This window comes from Vigna unguiculata, chromosome 8 (genome assembly GCF_037176805.1).
Source record: "Vigna unguiculata cultivar grain cowpea cultivar isolate G323 ecotype 2 chromosome 8, ASM3717680v1, whole genome shotgun sequence".
Taxonomy (NCBI): domain Eukaryota; kingdom Viridiplantae; phylum Streptophyta; class Magnoliopsida; order Fabales; family Fabaceae; genus Vigna; species Vigna unguiculata.
The window spans coordinates 39558623-39573579 of record NC_140799.1 but is presented as its reverse complement, the minus strand read 5'-3'; the positions used below and the strand labels follow the sequence as shown (position 1 = coordinate 39573579).

The following is a 14957-nucleotide window of genomic DNA, read 5'->3' as shown; positions in this document are numbered from 1 at the left end:
ATGCACATGAATAAAGCTGATTCTTAGATCAAATGTACCAAGAAATTTATCTTTTCAGTTAACAGACAGCTAATATTCGTAAATATTTATATAAAAACCAACATTTAAATCTCATAGATTAAAATAAACTTGTACATGGATATTTTCTTACAAATAACCTCATAGTTTTTTAAAATATTTTAAGGTTTAATTACACTGAATATTTTTGTTACAAAATTTTAATTAGTTTTTTAACTTCAAAATTATCCCAATTGAATCATATTTTTGAAAATTTATTTTAATTTAGTCCTTTTTGTTAGGACATATTTGATGATGTTAACTGTGTGTCACGCGTCAACTCGTAGTTTATTTTATTTTTTTGGTTCTTTTTTGTTTTTTTTTAATTTTTTTACTTTTTTTAAAAAATTAGCTGATACATCAAATTAGGATTTTGTCACGTGTTAGCTTGTAATTTTTTAAATTAAAAAAAATTGCCACATGTTAATTATTTTTGTGAAAAATCTCAATTTAGTATCTGTATTTGTCATTTTGTCTCAATTTAGTTATAATTCCTTTTTAAAGTGGAGTGAGTAATTTCGTCCTTTCAAATTGAGACCAGTTTATCTTTTATATTAATATTATAATTATATTTTTATTATAATAGATATTTTTTAACTAAATTAAGTTTATTTAAATTTAAATTTTGTATTGAATTTTGTAACTTATATAAAACTATTTTAAAATTTTACATTTGAATTTATAAAATTGTTTAGAAATTATTAAAAATAATTTTTAAATAAATTTTAATGTAAAATTTAAATTTAAATAAAATTAATTTGGTTAAAAATATCATTATAACATTAATATAAAAATTTGGTCTCAATTTGCACCGGATGAAATTACTTCAGTTGACAAAGGAATTAAGATTAAATTGAGACAAAATAACAAATACAAGACCAAATTGAAATTTTTCAAATAAATAAATGACATGTGACAGAATCATATTTTAACCCGTGATAGTTTCTATTTTTTAAAACTTAAAAATTAAAAAAATCACAAACTCATACGTGCCAAAACTCTAATTTAACACGTGTCAACTGTTTTTTTTAAATAAAAAAATTACGAGACATGTGACACATAGTTAATTTATCAATGATATCTTAACAGAAATGAGCAAATTAAAATAAATTTTCAAAAAATAGAACATTATTGAAATAACTTTAAAATTAAGGACCAATTAAAATTAAGTAAAAAAAATAAGAATCTTCAGTTCCGTGTGATTAAACCATATTTTAATTTAACAAAATAATTCCAACTTAAAAGCAAAGAAAAATACCATATGCAAGTTTGAACTTCTCCTTCAAACCATTAGACAAGTTTTGGCAAAAGAAGAATAATAAGAAGGGAAAGGGAAAGAGAAATGCAATAGGATTTTGAAGGGTTCTGCATCCAATTTCAATTATCACACGCACGAAACATTTACAGCAGAGTAAGAATGGCAGTGATTCTGTGTGTGTGTGTGAGGACAACAGAACCAAACAATTACTTCCACTTTTAATGCTTTCACCAACTACGCACACATAGCAGAACCCATTGTCCTTAACTGCAGAGAGAGCCCTTTTCGTTTCGCTCGTTCTTCGTTTCTCCTCCGAATCTGATCCAGCAAAAATGCGCCTCCGCTTCTTCACTTTGGTGTGTTTGTGTTGTTGTTGGTTCGTCTCGAGCGAGGGCGAAACGGTGTCGTGTTCGAAAATAGTGCCGTTGGGGTTCCGCAGCGGCAACATTTCCATAACGGAATTCGGCGGCGTGGGTGACGGGCGCACCCTCAACACCAAGGCCTTCAGGGAGGCCATATACAGGATTCAGCACTTGCCACGTGTTGGAGGCACGCTCCTTTACGTCCCTCCCGGGGTCTACTTAACGGAACCCTTCAACCTCACCAGCCACATGACGCTCTTCCTCGCTGCCGGTGCCGTTATCATGGCCACGCAGGTACACTACACTACACAATCAAACCATTTTTATTTCTTATGTTTGTGTATTAGTTTTAATTATCAGTTATTAATTTTGTCAATTTTAATATACATTTTACACGATCTTTTTTTTTTGTTAATTTAGACATTTTAAATTTTCCATAAACATGATTGTGTATGCTGCGAAACAATGTGGGGTAGGTCCACCGACTAGGAGGAGAATGCGGAAAGAAAATAAGAGAAGGGAACGTGAAATTGTACATACGATGTGACAATTTAGAAGCATTTCACGTGCATAAAAAAAAAGATGTGAAATACTAATGAAAAGGGTATAGTTATAGTGGATTCAGTCCATAGATGTCGTTGTTTATTCGTATGGTGGGTGGTATGGAGTCCATAGATCGTAATGGAAGGTGGGAAACATTCAATCTCCATGATCATGGTGGGTCCCATATTGAGAGGATAGAAACTAGTGAGTGGTCTCGTCTTCATCAATGCATGCCACTATGTGCATCATCACGTTGTAGCTTTAGCAGCTGGGATTTCTGACAATTACTGTGTCTTCTTTCCTAATCAAGTGGCGGTGGGGTAGAGACTTGTTCTGCTGTTGCCACATGCTTGTGTAATTCCTGTGTTTTAATTAAACATCAATCTGAGACGGTGATTAGTGTAGATTTGTATACTAATTTCATCTGTTATGAATGCACTATGATCTAGCTACATACAAAATTACAATAAACACCTTTCGGCATTTTTTCCTTCCTTACACAGTATTCATTGCTTGATTCATTAGGATTCATCGAATTGGCCTTTGATTGCACCCTTGCCTTCTTATGGAAGAGGAAGGGAGCTGCCTGGAGGAAGGTATATGAGTTTTATGCATGGAAATGGAGTTCAGGATGTGGTAATCACTGGTGGGTATCCAACATTAACTGTTTTTTAGTCCACATAATACCTAAACTATGATCACACTATGATAACACTTAAAAAATATAATTACTTTTTATTTATCTAAATTTTCTTACACATTTTAAATCAATAAGAAATAGTTATTAATATAATGGTAAAGTAATTATTATAAGAATTAAAACTTTTATGTTAATTTGAAAAAAAAGGAACTAGCTACTGCATAGCAGAGTTTTGTATGAGCTTATAGAACACACTTGTATTACTTAATTAATACCCATCCATGGATACTAATATCTGTTTAAGTATTTAACTCCTCCACTTAACCATTTTAGTTTTAAGGTATACTTGACCTCTCTCGTACTTACTTTGTGAATACATGTAAATGTATAATATCTTTGTGATATATTTCGATATAGAATTTTAAGAGTAATTTATTTTTATAAAATACTTAAAATATTTTATAATAAAATATGTTGTTTGGTTAATTTTTTTTTTTAATATTAGAGTTTTCTAAAAGTAATTTCATTATTTAAAATTATAGAATTTCAAATTCTATACCTAAAGTACAGATATTCTTGAATTCATATATTCTCTCTTTATATTCTTTCCTCAACTTAATCATGGTAGGGACACTTTCATTAAGATTATTCTATTTAGGAGGATTATTTTAATTGATGTTGACTAACATTTTTTCATCGATAATGATATGTTAGCACTTTCTTTTAGACTATTATTATTTCTCATTCAATATTAGATAGAGTTTTTTTTTTTTTATTAATGCTGGAGATTATTTGTTCTCAGTGATTATTTTTTCTTTCATCATTGCATATATTATTCTTGTCAATAGTGGTTGAAATTTAACTTTTAACTAATACTAATTAAGATTTCTTTGTGAATACAGTAAGTTTTTGTGAATGTCAATTTAAATAATTGTGATCAAATATCAACTTAAAATAATATTGATCTATCGTAATTCAAAAAAATGTTGTCTATATTATAAGTTGAATTTCCTTTTTATAAATTTTGATAGAAAAATAACATCAATAAAAATCAACTAAATAGATCATCTACACTGATATTTTTTAATTATTAAGTATTATTTAATATTTCAATAAATTTTTTTACAAATTCAAATATTTTACTCATATTAAAAATTTAAAAATTTAAATTATTTTATTTAAACAAGTATTTAAAAATAAAATAATTTAAAATTAGATGAATTGAAATTTATTGTATTTAAATATTTAAAAATTGTAATATTTTTTCCAAACTAGCATACCAATAATTGGCTGCTGGAAGATTATTTTATGAAGACTAGTGGGTTTCGTGTCCAAACTATATCTGTGTCTCTCACACACGGTCATTTCATATATTTTTCACAGGTGAAAATGGGACAATTGATGGACAAGGAGATGTGTGGTGGAATAAGTGGAGACAGGGATCTCTTCAGTTTACCAGACCAAACCTTGTTGAATTTGTGAATTCTTAAGATATCATTATTTCAAATGTAATCTTCAAGAATTCTCCTTTCTGGAACATACACCCAGTTTACAGCAGGTATAGGTCGAGATAGGTTAGCACTCTTGAGGAATTTAACGTCTGGTGATAGATAGCATTCTTCATGTCTCTTATTTATTATTTTTGTACCAATATTTTACCATGATGTTTGTATGAATTCTTTATAAGTTTTTGTTACTTTGTTTCTAGAAACTAACTGGCTCTCATCCTTAGATCTGATTCCTAATTGTCTGATTTCTTTGCAGCAATGTTGTTATTCGATTTGTCACCATTTTGGCGCCACGAGACTCTCCAAATACTGATGGCATTGATCCAGGTAAGTAGTGGTTGGTTTCTAGACAGAAAAATATTGGCAAAACATTCTTTTAGATATTCAAAGTTTTGTATGAGTGTTACCTTTTAAGTTTCGCATGTAAGTTTATGGTTTAATTAATAATAGAGATTAGGAGAGAATGAGTGATACTGAGCACACATTATGAAAATAGTGAAATTGATACAACAAACAGCTTGCACATACTGTGCTAGGTTACTAACTGGTCTTATTTTATTGTTTGTAGCCAATGCATTTTGGTTTTTGGAATTCTTTCCCTTTTAAACACATCTGTCTTGTTTGATACTGGTCACAAGATGCACTCAAATGTAGTCAGTGTGGCTTGAGATTTGACCAATATCCTCTCAAGTTTTGTATTTATATTGCCTTCCACCAAGTTAACAACACTACAATGCAGTAGTTAATGGCAAAATCCCAGTGGTTATCTGGTGGTTGAAATTTACGGCACCATTTGGTTGGTTAGACAAGTTAAAAAAAAAAAAAAAACCATTTCATATCATTCATACAAGTAATTCATTGATGCAGATTCAAGTTCAAATGTATGCATAGAGGATTCATACATATCTACTGGAGATGATCTTGTGGCTGTGAAGAGTGGATGGGATGAATACGGGATTGCTTATGGCCTTCCCAGCTCTAACATCACCATCAGGCGCGTAAGTGGATCATCTCCATTTGCTGGGATTGCTGTTGGCAGTGAAACCTCTGGTGGGGTGGAGAATGTACTTGCTGAACACATCAACCTTTACAAAATGGGAATTGGTATTCACATTAAGACCAACAGTGGCAGGGGTGGATTCATAAAGAATATAACAGTGTCTCATGTGTATATGGAGGAGGCAAGGAAGGGAATAAGGATCTCAGGTGATGTTGGGGGCCACCCAGATGACAAATTTGATCCGAATGCTCTTCCCCTTGTGAAGGGTGTCACAATTAAGAATGTTTGGGGTGTGAAGGTTTTGCAGGCTGGCTTGATACAAGGGGTGAAAAATTCACCTTTCACTGATATTTGCCTTTATGATATCAACCTTCGAGGAGTGACAGGACCTAGAAATCCTCCTTGGAAATGTTCTGATGTGTCTGGGTTTGCTCATCAGGTTAGTCCTTGGCCATGTTCTGAACTTAGCAGCAACCAGCAGGGGTCATGTGCCAATTACTCCTGAGAGGAGCAACCATTGGCTTCTTTTGTTGATTTATCGCAATGGAAGACATTGCAAAATGAAGACTTGTTTGTTTAAATTTTAGTGGAATTGATTTAGACTAATAATTTTAAATTGTTAAATGTAATTGAGATGTATGTCTAAGTTCATTTCAATAATAAAAATTATGTTAAAATATGTCCCAATTAAATGAAGTTTTTTGGGGTTTAAACAAACATGCCCTGAATTTATTAACATATAATGTGTGTTATGTTAAGTAAAAGTAAGGTATTATTTGATGCATTGTAGGGAAAACATAAGTAAATCTAAATAAAAATTATATTTGAAAACTGTAAAGGTTACTCTTTAAAATATATATGCTTTCAGCTATTAGAAAATCAAGGGAATTAATTTAAAAATTTATGCTCTCGTTATTAGTATTCCTGTTAGTATTCCTGTGAAACCGATGTTAATTTCTTAACGATGCATATTTTTCTCTGTTTCTTAAAACAAGAGTTGATATTGGAAAAGTTAAAATAGAAGCATCATGCTGGGACAACCAAATTCTATCTTCAATTTCTGTATCTAGCATTCATCCAAGAATAATATTATAATAGAATATTCTTTGGAGATAAGAACTCATGATACATCATACACAAATTTAGAAATAGGACAAATTTATGATTTTGTAGCCAAGCCCACTTTAAATTAACTCAACGCCATGCCTACGTTTTAAATTAACTTGGTAAAGCTAGTTTGCTATGTATATCTATCAGCTCCAAACATAAAACATTTTGTTTACACAAATCTTTTATAGTGAAAATTAATTGACAAAACCCAAAAATATTTATTATATCATTAATATTAAACTTATTTATTTTTTAATATGTACAAAACTAACTGAAAATAAAATTAATAACCATTGTCGCCAGGTGAAATAATTTAATCAACAACGTTGATAAATGAAACGGAAAAAGTTGAAGGAAACGTGGCTTACGTTGGAAGCGAGGGTAAAGTAGGCAGAGTAATCCTGTGTAGCCAATTTTATATACAGCAAACTTTTAGGTGAACCACAACCGTTGATCATCCATCATACCGAATTTAAACAACGGCGAGAAAGTGACGAGCGCTCCAGATATGTTCTTCATGGATTATGAAGCTGGGGATGCAGGAGAGGATCGAAGGAGTTGAAATGAGGTCATAGCACTCGAGAAGCAGAAGTAGCACTGCACAACAGAAGCACATGCCATCGTCATGTCTCTGCTGGAGTCTTTGTTAGTAATCGCTTTCACTGACACATAAAAAGCGAGAAACGCACACACTCTCCCTCTCTTCTCAAATCGTCGTTGTCTTCCATGGCTATTCGACCTCCTGCTTCTTCTTCACTTTCGTCACCTTCTGGTAAATTTTTCGAACTCTTCTTTCTACGCTATTCAATTTCCGAAATACTATTACTCCGTCAAATAGACAATCCGTTAATTCATTTCGCAACAAAACGATTGGTCCTGGGGAAATCCTTTTGCTCATGCATGCTTATTTAAATCTAGTTAGATTATAATGTTCTCAAGTTATTAGGCTCAATCGAGTTTTTAAGTAGGAGAATGCTTCATTTGCTTTTACAATAATAGAACTGTGGAGTTCGCCGGAGCAAAATCAATAACTTAAATGTTTTTACGGTCTTAAGATTGTCAAGAAGTATAAAAGTTTTAGGGCTAAATGCGGATTTTAGGAATTTGATAACGAGAAGGAGCGCAAAATTTTGATCGAGACTATGTTGTTGTTATGGAGTGATAGAACTTATACGACTTTAGTTATTTTATACATTTTGAGATTTTCTTTTGTTTTATGTGATTTGAGTTACGTACACTACACATGCTAGGAATTTGACTTTGAGAGTTTTGACTTCGAGAGTGAGAGCAAATTTTTTACGGAGACGGGATTTTTTGTTCTCGAATGATAGAACATCTTAGATGATTTATAATTTTTTTACACATTTTTGACATTTCCGTTTCTTTTATGTGTTTTGAGATACTTGCCTACAGTACACTTGTTATCGTCTTTGACTTGAGGATTTATGTTGTGTTCAAATGCTCTCTCTTCTGGATGGTGTTTTCATATTTGTTCAACACTGTGTGTCTTGTAGAAGGGATATGTTACTCTACATCATATGGAATAACAAGCAATTCAATCAAACTTCCTATTGATGGCCGAAGATGGCATGACCTTGCCAGCACAAGGTGCTTATATATTGCATGTTGATGATTATTTACCCTTATTCAGAAAATAGAGTGATCAGTTTGAAAGTCAATTCACCCTTCTCTTGCTTATGGAATTGTAATAGTACTACATGTGGGATTATTCAATTTGTCTCTATTAGAGACAAGGAAATTAGGGAAAGATATTTTATATTTATTTGCATCCAAATTCCGTATCAGTATGGCACTCGACTATTATGAGTGACTTCTTTTCTTTCCTTCCCTTTTTATTTTTTTATAGGCCTTGATATCACTGTTAGATTCTTTTCAGGAGATACATTGGAAAGATACTGCACCAATGAGTCATAAGCAAATCCATATAAGAGATTACGACACCTCTTCAACTTAAAACTTTAAAACAATGAGTTTGTGGGTCTTTATATATTGCTCAACTTTTTTATTTCTACTCAAATGGGATTCAAATTCATACTTAGATTCCTAGCATCTAAAACCCTCAAAACAGTAATGCTATATTTTTAACGGGTTTAACTTTTATTTATGTGAGACCAATATTTTCAGTAGTCTCTTCCTTCTATTGATTCTGCAATCAAATATTCCATTTACTGTGTTAGTTGAAAATTAACAAAAACTGTGATTGCGGAAATTATTTATATGGGCTTGTTCTTGTCACTTGTGAAATCTTGTTTATGTTATTATTCTTCTTGAAAGATCTTAAATGCTTTGTTTCCTGAAACAGTTTTGGTTATCTTTAGGTACAAAAGTTCATGTTTTGGATTGCCACACCTCCTTTGGCCATCCACAGGGCATGATCAGTGCCTTTCAAAGGTTAATGTTGCTGCAGATTATTCAGATTCTATACCCGATTCTTCTGATCACATGGATGAACAAGGTTATCATCCTCTTGAAGAACTGAAAGGTTCTGATGATATAAAGCCAGCTAGACTCTCTCCTCCTGAAATGGCAAAAACAACTGTAGAGGTTTGTGCCTAAATGCATTCGTGAATGTGAAAGGAGTTAATTTGCTATATCTAGAGATGCAGGCTTAGCACACTTAATATGATTTTTCTATTTTGCTTAACGTATTTTGGTGGTATCCATATCCTTTTATCATCATGCCCTGTTTGTTGGCATTAGGCTAATAAAAACGCCTTGCTAGTATTTCCTGGAATGGTACACTGTGAACCACATGAGCAGATTTCATGGGCTGAGTTTCAATACCATATTGATGATTTTGGAGGTTTGTTTTTTTTTTTGTTATATATATATATATATATATATATATTTTGTTTATGATGTGAGAATTATCAATTACCTTAATGAATTCATGATTTAGTATTAAACATTGAGAATTTTAACTTATTGCTTTAATTTGTTTTTCTTTTCTGTAGATATATATTTTGAAATCTTTGATGATGCAAACATTTTGGCAGATCGTGGAGCTAACAATCCTGTGGTAGGAATTTAGTAGCGGTTTACAAAGGGATTTCATTGTTAGTCATGCAAAGAGTTACCGACTATGCTTAGCTGTTGAGATTTCTCTTTTTCTTCTCTACTCTAAGGATTATTCCACACCCTTTTTCTTATATTTCTCTGTCACCCTGTGATGCAAATTATTATTATTATTATTCTCTGTTTAAATTTGAAGTACATGAAAGCTGCATATATGTGTCAGGGAACCGTCTGATGCCTGTGTGTAGTATTTCTAGTTATAAGGTCCAGGCTTCTAATCTCTTCTTCCACTTACTTCTCTCTTGTTTCTTTTCTTTTCTTTATTTCTTTTGACTGATGTATTTGGGACTCCTTGTTAGATTTCATGTTTTCACTCAATAAAAAAGCCAATTTCACATATGAAGTTACTAATTCAGATCATGAGATTATGTACTCATCTTAAAAGTATTATTTTTTTAAGTGATTCAACTTTGTTTTTATTGAACAGCTTGAAGAGCTATATTTGTTGTTTGGACGGTAAAGTGAAGTAGTTTTGGCATGGTCTTTTTGTTTCCCCGTCCTTATCTATAACGTAGAAGTTGTGAAATTGATATTCAGGGTCTCTGTTTCTTCAGAGTGTTTTCATTGGAATGGACATCCCAATATATGATAATAATAGAAGAACTGCTAGTGAGTATGACATTTTCAATAATGGAAAGGATGATGAATTATTCACATTTGATGATGAAGATGATGTTGTTGAGGTTTGCATTTTCAGATGTTTAAATTATGGAATTTAGAAAGTTGTTTTAGTTACCAATTGTTTCTTTTTATGCATGTGAGTAATTTAAATCTGAAGTGTATTCTTCTTCAAACAGGTCTCTGAAATGGAGGAGTTTAACATTTCTGTGAATTGGGGACATCCTGACACTACAAACTCTATTCATCCAATTTATTTCTCGAAGTGTTTAACAAAGGTCCTCCATCCTCCCCAAAAAAGAACACAACAAAAACCGATAGATAGCTAATATCTCAAGTTTCAACATGAAAATGATTTAACAGATTCATAGGTTCTGGGAGAAATAACATTTATCCTTTACGATTTTTCTTCTAGGCGGTCAACAACGTGGAATATATTAAAAGAATGGACCATCCTTCAAATGGTGTTTCTATTATAGGGTTCCTTAGACCCATTTACGATGAAGAAAGGTCTTATCTAAGATGGATGTATCACACTGAAGATGGTACCGTATACATCTCTGGCTTGAGAGGTATCAGTTAACTACAAGATCGATATCCATGATCTACTGATTTCCTTTATACTCATTTAGTATAAAAGCATTAAGTTTTTCTAATAGCATCTAGCGGAGAACCATATACATTCCTAAAATTGAAATTTGTAGAGCATACATTTTCATTGAGGAGGGATGTAAAGTTTCATGTTGGAAGTTCAAGTTAAGGATGCACATGTACACCAATCCAGTTTTAACTTTTATGTCACTTTCATGTTTTTATTTATATGTAGAGCAATTAGTTTATTAATTTGTTGGCCAACTTATGTCTATTTTATGTAATACATTCTTGTTATGGCACAGTTATGAATAAGGGTGTTAAATGGCTCTGAACTTCTTCACAATTCTGTATTGTAGAATGATCTTGTTTAGTTGACTAAAGTTGTGACTCAAACTTGGTGTTAGTTGTTTGGGTTCACTACTATTGTTTGTTGGTTTTTGTCTAGTCAATCTAGTATTTCAATATAACAATCAAGCTTGAAGTTTGTCTTTGCAGTTCTCTGAGAATTTTGCATTTATATAACCTGCAGAGGCAAAGGCTCTTCTTTATCAGTGACATGAAATCTTAGTTTTTACAAAAAAGACTGTAGATTCATTGGTAAATTTTTTTAACTTTGTTCCTTTTCGATGATTGTATGGCGAAGATTCTTACTCAAATAGTATTGATGACCAAGGAAACAGTAATTCGACACTATATAGATTAGAGATCCTGAAAATCAAGCTCTACTCCTTGTATGGAAATCAGGTAGGTGTCACAAAACCGGTTCTTTCTTTCTTTGTCTATCTATCTATCTATATAACAACACCTTGTTATTAAGAGTGTGTGTTAATAATTTATGACTTCATTTTTGAAAAATACACCAAAAGGTGTAGCCTGCTAAAATACCCCTACAAAGCAAATGGGGGTACACTAGCAAATCCACAATATTTTTCTGTAATTTGAAGCATCATTAAGTTTGTTGAGATCTATATTCTAAATTTCAAATTATGAATGTTCTACATGTACACAAAAAATGCAGTCTGAAATTAGTGTGCTGGAGTTTCAAGATGCTGAACCTGATATTCTTGCACACTCTTCTTCGGAAATTCTGGAACGGTTCAACAGATTCTGTCATGATGATCTTAAAGCACTTTGCAAGAAGAAAGGTCTTGATGCTGAGGTAATCCAATTTTTCCCCCGCTTTATTCACTATGTAGATCTTTCAAATAAATCAATTTCACTGGATAATAGGTTATAAAATAATTCCACATTTATTTACATCTTCATTCTTTTCGTTTATGACATCAAATAAATGAAGGAAAGCCTCCCTTGTTTTCCATCGGATATACCAAACAAGGAAATTGATGACTCTTTACTTCTCTCCTTTTCTTTTCTATCTTACTTCCTCCCTCCATGATGATGCCAAGCAAATAAACTGTCGTAGGAAAGGACTTTTATTTGCTTCATTATCTGTTTTATTCTTTGATTTTGTGTCTACTGTTAACAATTGGTTTAAGCCGATTGTTTATTTTACTGTTACTATTACTTGGCTTCCAGGGAGCTTACCTGGTTGGGGTTGACAGCCTGGGCGTGGATGTTAGAGTTTTCTCAGGTGCAGAAGTAAAAACTCATCGCTTTCCATTCAAAATCCAGGTAAGGATTGTGGGTTTCCACAGAATGTACATTATTCGAGATTGATCTTGGACCCTCACCTGAACATCCTAGTCAAACATGCGTATTAGTTATTAAAACAATCTAATTGCTATCAACCTCTTACGGATAAGATAATTTGAGGGTTGACTGTGTAAGCTTATGATTTGTATGCTATCCAGTGTTTGATGCTGGACATTTACATGATAATGTTAAAATAACTCCAGTGGAACAAGGAAAACTATATTTGTATCATAACCCAAAACATATTGATGATTTAGTTTTTATAATATTTTTTGAATTTCTGAGGCTCCTGAATATTTGAAGCAAATCTACAAGTCTGAGGTTCTTAGTGAACCAATGTGCCACGCACATATAACAACATGCCTGCCTAGCACATGGGAAGATTTGAACTGGATTCGCCAGAAATATATATTTTGGTAGAATTTTGGGAAGTGGGCTTCATAATTAACAGTTTAATATCAGAAGATTAAATACAGGAAGGTAAACAAACCTTTGTCTGGGGTAAGGTGATGAACATTTGTGATCAGAAGAGTAGGGAACACTGTTGTGTCTGTGATTGACCAAGTGTGAAAGAAGTCTTTATGGTCCACAACCGTTCATTTAAGGCATTTTAATTTAATGGTTACCAAGAGCCTACAACATAGACTATTTTACTCCATGGACTTGGCTTATATAAGCTTTTGTAACTGATATAAATTTGCTAAAAGAAGAAACCTTCAGCCTGGCATGTTTTCGAATTAATTAATGGATTTTTCTTCACTTTGTAGGCTGCCACCATAAACGCAGCTGCAAAGCAGATTTGGCAACTCCTGTTTCCTCGATCTCAACGCAAGAAGAATATGAAGAAGTGGCGGACCACCACCATGATTTGATAGGTGATTGGTCCTTATTTGTTCACTTTGTCCTTCTCAATCTGTCCCTAGAGTCTGTTCTGGAGCGATTGATGTCTTCATGTATGAATAGTTCTATAATCTGTACATTTTTTCCAGAGTAAATCCTATACAGCATTTTTGGATACATCTTCAAAGTTTAGGAAAAGAGGTAAGGGTTGTGTCACTCTTCAAAGAAGATTAGTGGCTGCAAATAATAAACCCAAGTTTACTTAGGTTGATCTTTACTAATGCACAAAATTGAGAAGCAAGTACTTGTGTGTTTGTTTGCAAATTAAGCTTGTCAAATAGAGAGACACATTCCGATACATAAAACTGAGTAACGAGTATTTTATCTCATTGAGATAATCAACTGGTACGGTGAACCGTAACTTTTATCTAAAGATATCCATGTTGGCTCTATAATTTTATTTAGGTTGAAAAATGGTTGTCTTCTTTTTCCTCCTTTACTCCCTTATAAATTAGAAATGTTAAAATGTTCAGCTTTCTGTTTGGTGAATTATAAGGATAGCATTTATTCATTGTTTGGTGAAGAATAACTGATGCTTAAGGACAGCATTTATTCATAAAACTGTTTCCTCAGGAGATCATATTTTTTTAAATATGCAATTATTCTGTGATTAGTAAATTGTATATATAGTTTGAATTCCAGGATGATCTGTAGCATAGAACATGTTATCCACAAATTATTGTTTAGCTCCCATCCTTTTATAGCACGAGACATATTATTTTGGCAACTGCATAACCTGTATTCTTAGTAAATACTATTAAATATTCATTGCACATCTTTGTGCCGTTGGCCTGTTATTGTTATTTTATTTTCTGGGCGGTAGGAGCTCGAAAGCTATTTTCAAGGTAAAGTGTTTTTCACATTTTCTTACCTTGGAAGCCACTTTTAGTATGAATGTTGCTTAGCATAAAAGGTCTTACGTTTTTAGAATTAACTGTAAACTTACATTTTAGCAAGATAATGTTAGGAACTCATACCATTTGAACTTATGTTTGAAGCTTTTTTTTTATAGATTTAGAAGCACGTTTAAAATATTCTATTTCAATTGATAGGCTTTCAATTAAGTTGCAACCATCAGGCTTTGAACATCTTTGATACATAATAATACCAGCGAACCATTGTTCAGTTGTCATTTTAGCTCCAACTAAATAATATATCCTCATCTACTCTATGTTGGTGCTCCTCATAATGCTGAGACCAATGAAAGGTTTGAGCTTTTGCAGGCTGCCACTTGAGCTATGAATGCTCATCTTTGTAGTATTATTAATATTATTAATTATTAATACGAATACATATTTGACATATGATATGTCAATATGCAACATATGCTGTTTTTTAAAATTTCGACACTTGCAAGGATATCATTTTTGACTTCTGCCAAATGGCAACTATCATGGGATGAAGACATCTTGCTCTTACGTCTTTATGACTCCTATGTTGTCACGTCTATTAATTTATGGTTGTTTATTGAAGTTTACCATTTTCTCTTGGCAATAAATTAATAATAACTGTCCTAAGAGATAGTTTGAATTAAGTAAAAAGAAAAGTAATATAAAGAGAAAGAGGAAAAATAGTGAAAGTTGCAAGTGATTTATTTGATATGATAGATTTTTATTTT

At 32.3% G+C, this 14957-nt stretch overlaps 1 protein-coding gene and 1 pseudogene across 5 annotated transcripts; both read left to right on the top strand.

Moving 5' to 3' along the window:
• The first annotated feature begins 1335 nt into the window (after nt 1-1335).
• LOC114193380 (putative polygalacturonase) lies at nt 1336-6045 on the top strand (annotated as a pseudogene). Its single transcript, XR_014983944.1, has 5 exons — nt 1336-1971; nt 2746-2866; nt 4244-4418; nt 4625-4695; nt 5236-6045. The product of XR_014983944.1 is annotated as a putative polygalacturonase (transcript).
• Nucleotides 6046-7016: 971 nt separating this feature from the next.
• Nucleotides 7017-13580, top strand: LOC114194492 (Pentatricopeptide repeat (PPR) superfamily protein). 4 transcript variants are annotated; one of them, XM_028084753.2, is made up of 12 exons: nt 7017-7250; nt 7993-8086; nt 8802-9043; nt 9200-9302; nt 9454-9518; nt 10129-10257; nt 10372-10470; nt 10608-10764; nt 11430-11530; nt 11805-11945; nt 12323-12418; nt 13207-13580. In XM_028084753.2, the coding sequence occupies exons 2-12, from the start codon at nt 8053-8055 to the stop codon at nt 13309-13311; spliced, it is 1272 nt and encodes a 423-aa protein (XP_027940554.1). In that variant the 5' UTR covers nt 7017-7250; nt 7993-8052; the 3' UTR covers nt 13312-13580. The 4 variants fall into 4 exon arrangements, with proteins under 4 accessions (XP_027940554.1, XP_027940553.1, XP_085521873.1 ...); XM_028084752.2 differs by having other exon boundaries at nt 7018-7250; nt 8818-9043; XM_085665747.1 differs by lacking the exon at nt 7993-8086 and having other exon boundaries at nt 7020-7250; nt 8818-9043.
• Nucleotides 13581-14957: the final 1377 nt, after the last annotated feature.